At 38.8% G+C, this 8,730-nt stretch overlaps 1 protein-coding gene across 1 annotated transcript; it reads right to left on the bottom strand.

The window, feature by feature from the left end:
- Window positions 1-1,569: 1,569 nt before the first annotated feature.
- LOC107647861 (uncharacterized) lies at window positions 1,570-2,052 on the bottom strand. The gene has a single exon (XM_016351913.1). The coding sequence runs from the start codon at window positions 2,050-2,052 to the stop codon at window positions 1,570-1,572; it is 483 nt and encodes a 160-aa protein (XP_016207399.1).
- Between the last annotated feature and the right edge of the window lie 6,678 nt (window positions 2,053-8,730).

Below are 8,730 nucleotides of genomic sequence, written 5' to 3'. Positions count from 1 at the left end.
ACTCGGGTTGAAATCAACCTCCACTCCTTTTACATAGATTTTGTATGGAGGGTCATTTTCATTCTCTCTCACTGCATTTGCATAGAAGTCTTGCACAAGGGTCAAACTTACATATGGAGGTTGGTCATATAGTAGCTCCCACCTTCTTTCCCGAATTTCATCCCTTATTGAAGGGTATTCATCCTCCCAAGTTTGAAGACTATTTCGGGGACAACTTCTTTGTTAACCATCCATCCATTGAATTAAAGCTCATGGAATGGAAATTTGAATCTCTTCTCATCAAATTCGGGCTGCCCCATGGGTTGCTTCCCCTTTCTTTTCTTTGCACTGGATGATGAGGCCAATTGAATGCTAATGAGAAACAGCCGAATCCACGCCAAACTTGAAGAGTGCTTGTCCTCAAGCACGAAATAATGTAAAAGATAGAGGTAGAAGAAGAAAATAAGGCTAAATCGATATAGCAAGGGGAGAATGAAGTAGAAAGACAAAGAATTAGAGTAGTGTAAGAAGGTGGGTTTCGAAGAACAAGGCTTTGAGGAATGTGGGATTGTGGTGGTACTTGAAAGAAAAAACATGAAGAGTAATGAGGGGTAACAAGGTTTCGGGTGGGGAAGTAAGGGTGGGTAGCATGTGTATTTATTAGTGAAAAAGTAGTGAGTATGGAGGGTGATGATTTAGGTGATATGGATCTAATGGTGTGCATGCATTTTAGAGTGAGGACAAGGATTGAGAAGAACTGCAATTGGTGAGGTGAGAAGGGTTATGGCTTGGTTATTAATGTGGGAAGAAGACAAAATTACTAGCCAATGCATGTCAAGTGTGCTTCCCCATTTGAACGAAAATCAAGGCTCACATGTGACTAGTCTTGCCATAAACTGATCGAACCCTTCTCTAGCTTGTAAGACCAAGTTTTCCATCAATTCTTTCCTTAGATTCTTCCTTCAAAAATTCAAAATTCTTCTTTGTCAGAGGCGGGAAAACAAACTACTACAACTAATTCTAAAACTAAAATGTTAACTATTTAAGAATTATTATTTTCATGCACTTTCAAGACCAACATGTGACTCTATTTTTGTCCTACATGTAGCATGTGTAGAACACCAAACTTAATTTCTTATTATGCGTTATAAGAATGAAAATAATTAAATCCCAAGGTTAATCTTGTTCAATTCTTTATGAAGCAATCATAGATTGACTATGCATACACCAAACTTGGTGTTTATCATATGCTATATGTATGCTGTAAAACAAATTGCGTTACTTTTGTTTTTGACTCTTGAATTGGAAACCGACTATTAACTAACTTGACTAATCACTACTAAAGCATATAAATAAAGGATAATGAGGATGGGGTGCCTTCCATCGAGCGCTCTTTTATCGTCATTAGCTTGACGTTGCCACTGTGTTCAATGCTCAAGTTAGCTCATGAATGCTTTCCTACTTGTCCCAATTTTCACCCAAATAATGCTTCACCCTATGACCATTCATTGTGAATATTTCCTTCGAAGCTTTATCTAGGAGCTCAACATAGCCATGTGGAGAGACTCTAGTCACCAAGTAGGGACCAGTCTATTTTGATCTCAACTTGCCAGGGAAGATCTTTAGTTTGGAGTTGAACAAGAAAACCTTTTGCCCTGGCTCAAAGACTCTATTTGCAATTCTTTTGTCATACCATTTCTTAGTCCTCTCCTTGTAGATCCTAGCATTCTCATAGGCTTCCAATCTGAATTCCTCCATCTCATTGATTTGCAATAACTTCTTCTCCCCTGCTACTTGAGCATCAAGATTAAGAAATTCAGTAGCCCAAAAGGCCTTGTGTTCGAGTTCCACAGGAAGATGGCATGCCTTTTTATACACTAGTTGGTAGGGTGATCTTCCAATGGAGGTCTTGAATGCTATTCTATAAGCCCACAGTGCATCATCTAGCTTCCATGCCCAGTCCTTCCTAGTAGTTTCAACTGACTTTTCCAAGATTCTCTTAAGTTCTCTATTTGATATTTCTTCCCGGCCATTAGTCTGTGGGTGATATGGTGTTACAATTTTATGAGTCATCCCATAGCTTTAAAGGAGGGTATTCAAGTGTTTGTTACAGAAATGACTACCCCCATCACTTATTATGCTCTTGGGCACTCCAAACCTAGTGAAAATATTCTTTCTCAAGAATTGGAGAACTACATTAGCATCATTAGTGGTGATGGCAATTGCTTCTACCTATTTTGACACATAATCTACTGCCACAAGTATGTATTTGTATAAATATGATGGGGGAAATAGATTCATGAAATCTATCCCCTACACATCAAACAGTTCCACCTCCAGGATATGTTTTTAGGGCATCTCATTTTTCCTTGTTAAGTTGCCCACTCTTTGACATTCATTGCAATGCATCACAAATTCTTGAGCATCCTTGAATATTCATGGCCAGTAGAACTCACTTTGAAGAACTTTTGCAGCTATCCTCTTAGAACCAAAGTGCCCCCCGCAGCTTGATCCATGGCAATGCCATAGGATATTCTTGATTTCCTCCTCAGCTACACATCTTCTAACCATTCCATCCAAACACCTTCTGAATAAGAATGGCTCATCCCACAAGAATTATTTAGCATCATTTGGAAATTTTTTTACTTGTTGCTTTGTGTATTCTTGTGGAATCCTTCTTCCTATCTTGTAGTTTGCAATGTCTGCAAACCAATGTGTTTGTTGAATCATCAAAAGTGTTCATTAGGGAACTTTTCATACATAGGAAATGAAGAGTCTTAATTGATTTTTTGAGGAAGCCTTGATAAGTGATCTGCCACTTGATTTTCACTTCCCTTCCTATCTCTTATCTATATATCAAACTCTTGTAAAAGTAATACACATCGAATGAGTCTGGGCTTTGCATCCTGCTTTGACATGAGATACTTAAGGGCAGCATGGTCAGTGTGAACAATTATTTTAGATCCAATCAAGTAGGACTTAAACTTATCAAAGGAATAAACTACTGCTAGCAACTCTTTTTCAGTTGTAGTGTAGCTTTTTTGAGCTTCATTTAACACCTTACTTGCATAGTAGATCACATGGTGTAACTTATCCTTCCTTTGTCCCAAAACAACACCAATTGCAAGATCACTTGCATCACACATAAGTTCAAATGGAAGTTTCCAATCAGGGGGTGTGATAATTGGTGCTGTAGTGAGCTTGGATTTAAGAACCTCAAAGGCATGCTTACAATTATCATCAAAGATAAATGGTGTGTCAACCACCAACAAATTACTTAATGGTTTGGCAAGTTTTGAAAAATCTTTGATGAATCTTCTATAGAACCCAGCATGTCCTAAGAATCTTCTAATAGATTTTACATTTGTGGGTATTGGTGCACAAAAATTGTGATCATCAATGGCGCCAACAACTTGGTACGCACAATTGTAATCTCAACTCTTTATCACAACTTCGCACAACTAACCAGCAGGTGCACTGGGTCGTCCAAGTAATAAACCTTACGTGAGTAAGGGTCGATCCCACGGAGATTGTCGGCCTGAAGCAAGTTATGGTCACCTTGTAAATCTCAGTCAGGCGGATTCAAATGGTTATGGTGAATTGATAATAAAAAGATAAATAAAACGTAAAATAAAGATAGAGGTACTTATGTAATTCATTGGTGAGAATTTCAGATAAGCGTATAGAGATGCTTTCGTTTCTCTGAACCTCTGCTTTCCTGCTGTCTTCATCCAATCATTCCTACTCCGTTCTATGGCAAGCTGTATGTAGGGCATCACCGTTGTCAATGGCTACATCCCATCCTCTCTGTAAAAATGGTCCAATGCGCTGTCACTGCATGGCTAATCATCTGTCGGTTCTCGATCATACTGGAATAGGATTTACTATCCTTTTGCGTCTATCACTACGCCCAGCACTCGCGAGTTTGAAGCTCGTCACAGCCATCCCTTCCCAGATCCTACTTGGAATACCACAGACAAGGTTTAGACTTTCCAAATCTCAGGAATAGCCATCCATGGGTTCTAACTTATACCACGGAGACTCTAATATCTCGGACTCGGTCCCCTGTATTAGATATCTAAGAGATACTCATTCTAGCTTGTTTGCATGTAGAACAGAAGTGTTTGTCAGGCACGCGTTCATAAGTGAGAATGATGATGAGCGTCACATAATCATCACATTCATCATGTTCTTGTGTGCGAATGGATATCTTCGAATAGGAATAAGCTTGAATTGAATAGAAAAACAATAGTACTTTGCATTAATTCATGAGGAACAGTAGAGCTCCACACCTTACTCTATGGTGTGTAGAAACTCTACCGTTGAAAATACATAAGTGATAAGGTCCAGGCATGGCCGAATGGCCAGCCCCCTAAACATGATCAAAGGATCAAAAGATAATCCAAAGATGTAAATACAATAGTAAAAAGTCCTATTTATGCTAAAATAGTTACTAGGGTTTACAGAATTGAGTAAATGATGCAGAAATCCACTTCTGGGGCCCACTTGGTGTGTGCTTGGACTGAGCATTGAGCTTTCCACGTGTAGAGGCTTCTCTTGGAGTTGAAGGCCAGTTTGTAACCTGTTTCTGGCGTTTAACTCCACTTTGCAGCCTGTTTCTGGCGTTTAACTCCAGAATGCAGCATGGAACTGGCGTTGAACGCCAGTTTGCGTTATCTAAACTCGAGAAAAGTATAGACTATCATATATTACTGGAAAGTCCTGGATGTCTACTTTCCAACGCAATTGAGAGCGCACCATTTGGAGTTCTGTAGCTCCAGAAAATCCACGTTGAGTGTAGGGAGGTCAGAATCCAACAGCATCTGCAGTCCTTCTTCAACCTCTGAATCTGATTTTTGCTCAAGTCCCTCAATTTCAGCCAGAAAATACCTGAAATCACAGGAAAACACACAAACTCATAGTAAAATCCAGAAATGTGATTTTTATTTAAAAACTAATAAAAATATACTAAAAACTAACTAAATTATACTGAAAACTATGTAAAAACAATGCCAAAAAGCGTATAAATTATCCGCTCATCACAACACCAAACTTAAATTGTTGCTTGTCCCCAAGCAACTGAAAATCAAATAGGATAAAAAGAAGAGAATATACTATAAATTCCAAAATATCAATGAAACTTAGCTCCAATCAGATGAGCGGGACTTGTAGCTTTTTGCCTCTTGAATAGTTTTGGCATCTCGCTTTATCCATTGAGGTTCAGAATGATTGGCATCTATAGGAACTCAGAGTTCAGATAGTGTTATTGATTCTCCTAGTTCAGTATGTTGATTCTTGAACACAGCTACTTTATGAGTCTTGGCCGTGGCCCTAAGCACTTTGTTTTCCAGTATTACCACCAGATACATAAATGCCACAGACACATAATTGGGTGAACCTTTTCAGATTATGACTCAGCTTTGCTAGAGTCCCCAATTAGAGGTGTCCATGGTTCTTAAGCACACTCTTTTTTTGCTTTGGACCTTGACTTTAACCGCTCAGTCTCAAGTTTTCACTTGACACCTTCACGACACAAGCACATGGTTAGGGACAGCTTGGTTTAGCTGCTTAGGCCAGGATTTTATTCCTTTAGGCCCTCCTATCCACTGATGCTCAAAGCCTTGGATCCTTTTTATTACCCTTACCTTTTGGTTTTAAGGGCTATTGGCTTTTTGCTCTTGCCTTTTGGTTTAAAGAGCTTTTGGCTTTTTCTGCTTGCTTTTTCTTTTTCTTTCTTTTTTTTCGCTATTTTTTTTTTCTTTTTTTCTGCAAGCTTTTGTATTTACTGCTTTTTCTTGCTTCAAGAATCATTTTTATGATTTTTCAGATTATCAAATAACATGTCTCCTTTTCATCATTCTTTCAAGAGCCAACATATTTAAAATTCATAAAGAACAACTTCAAAAGACATATGCACTGTTCAAGCATTCATTCAGAAAACAAAAAGTATTGTCACCACATCAAAATAATTAAACTAGTTTCAAGGATGAATTCGAAACCATGTACTTCTTGTTCTTTTATTTTTAGAACATTTTTCATTTAAGAGAGGTGATGGATTCATATTCATAACTTTAAGGCATAGACACTTAGACACTAATAATCATGTAATAAGACACAAATATAAATAAACATAAAGCTCAGAAATCGAAAAACAGGAAAATAAATAAACAAGGAGATTAAGGAATGAGTCCACCTTAGTGAGGGTGGCGTCTTCCTCTTATTGAAGAACCAATGGTGCTCTTGAGCTCCTCTATGTCTCTTCCTTGTCTTTCTTGCTCATCCCTCATAGCTCTTTGATCTTCTCTAATTTCAGGGAGGATGATGGAGTGCTCTTGATGCTCCACCCTTAGTTGTCCCATGTTGGAACTTAATTCTCCTAGGAAAGTGTTGATTTGTTCCCAATAATTCTGTGGAGGAAAGTGCATCTCCTGAGGCATCTCAGGGATTTCATGGTGAGGAATTTCCTCATGCTCATGTTGAGGTCCATGATCTCTTATTTGCTCCATTCTTTTCTTAGTGATGGGCTTGTCCTCTTCAATGAGGATGTCTCCCTCTATGTCAATTCCAGTCGAATTGCAGAGGTGGCATATGAGGTGAGGAAAGGCTAACCTTGCCCAAGTGGAGGACTTGTCAGCCACCTTGTAGAGTTCTTGAGGTATAATCTCATGAACTTCCACCTCTTCTCCAATCATGATATTATGGATCATGATAGCACGGTCTATAGTAACTTCAGACCGATTACTAGTAGGAATAATTGAGCGTTGAATGAACTCTAGCCATCCCCTAGCCACTGGTTTGAGGTCATGCCTTCTTAATTGAATCGGCTTGCCTCTTGAGTCAATTTTTCATTGAGCTCCTTCCTCACATATGTCTATGAGGACTTGGTCCAACCTTTGATCAAAGTTGACCCTTCTTGTGTAGGGGCGTGCGTTCTCTTCCATCATTGGCAAGTTGAACGCCAGCCTTACATTTTCCGGACTGAAATCTAAGTATTTCCCCCGAACCATGGTAAGCCAATGCTTTTGGATTCGGGTTCACATTTTGATCATGGTTCATAGTGATCCATGCGTTTGCATAGAACTCTTGAACCATTAGGATCCCGACTTGTTGAATGGGGTTGGTGAGAACTTTCCAACCTCTTCTTTGGATTTCAAGTCGGATCTCTGGATACTCATTCTTCTTGAGCTTGAAAGGAACCTCAGGGATCACTTTCTTCTTGGCTACAACTTCATAGAAGTGGTCTTGATGGACCTTTGAGATGAATCTCTCCATCTCCCATGGCTCAGAGGTGGAAGCAATTGCCTTCCCTTTCCTCTTTCTTGAGGTTTCTCTGACCTTAGGTGCCATTGATGGTTATGGAAAAACAAAAAGCTATGCTTTTACCACACCAAACTTAAAATGTTTGCTCGTCCCCGAGCAAAAGAAGAAAGAAGGTAGTTCTATATAATAGAAATCTCCATTGCTTTTTGTGACTAGCTGCTCGCTATTCTATTCTGGTTCTTTCTCTTTGATCTTGTACTGTCTGATTATCCCATTAATATCTATATTATTTCTGTTTTGGGCCTCTTCTTTAACTTCCTCTTCTGTGTTTTTCTTTCTTTTTTCTTCAGCCATGTTTTTATTAAATTTCTTTAATAGTTGTCCAATAATTAAGTTCTTTTCTTCTTCAATTGGTCCACTTTTACTTTGTTCTCTATTTCTATTGGGTCTTTGGTTGATGAAAGCCCATGCCTTTTTTTTTGTGATATCTATTCTTCTCATACTTGGCCCACCTTTCTCTCTACTCCTCCTAGGAATCTTGTTACTATCCTTCCAATTTTCTCCTACCTTTCCTAATTCCCTGACATCTTTCACCTTTCTCATTGCTACTGATTCACTGACTTGCTAATTTTCTAGAATGACATTTTTCTTTTTCCCTTTTTTCCTAGTTTGCTATTCCATTGCCTACATTCAAGATATTGTTATTTCCATCACCGTTCATTTCTCCCACATTAATCCCTTCATCTTGACCTTGAACTTCCTGTATTGCCACCTGTCTCCCTTCCATTTGCTCCTATGAATTTGCTCATCTGTCCAAAAATTTTAAAGGCACTAGCTTGAGAACTTCTTACACCCCTACACTTGACTCTCCTTTATCTCTCTATGATTGTTTTTTTAGTCACTCTCATCCTTGCCAACTTCATTCACGCGCCTCCCATAATTCCTCCACCCAATTGTTGTGTTTTGGTGCACAAAATTAGAACTCACACAACTTCACCGGTAAGTGCACCGAGTCATCCAAGTAATACCTCAGGTGAGTGAGGATCGATCCCACGAGGATTGTTGGATTGAGCAAGCGGTAGTTATCTTGCTAGACTTAGTCAGGTGAAAAGTAAAGAGGGTTGTTGTTATTGTAGGCACATAAATCAAGAAAGTAAAGAAAAGCAATTAAAGATTGGTGAAGAGATAATATATGGAAGCAGTTAAGGTCTCGGAGATGTTTATCTTTCTGGATTAATACTTCTTACTAACTGTTTTAACAATGAACAATTCATTCCATGGCAAACTGTAAATGGTTAATCCTAATCTCTCAGTGATTGATCTCATCTGATCCTACTAAAATGCCACAGACAAGGTCAATTACTTTCGAATAAGAGTATGAAGCTCCGTATTCTAGTTTATTCTACAAAGGCCCTTAGTCACCCCAGATCCTGGCTGAACAGATGTTCCCATGTCCCCAACAAGTTGTGGATTAGCCGTCTAGGAGGTGTG

This window comes from Arachis ipaensis, chromosome B1, assembly GCF_059453495.1.
Source record: "Arachis ipaensis isolate K30076 ecotype BB chromosome B1, ASM5945349v1, whole genome shotgun sequence".
In the NCBI taxonomy this organism is placed as follows: domain Eukaryota; kingdom Viridiplantae; phylum Streptophyta; class Magnoliopsida; order Fabales; family Fabaceae; genus Arachis; species Arachis ipaensis.
Note: the sequence above shows the minus strand (reverse complement) of the source record. Positions and strands in the feature narration are given on the sequence as shown.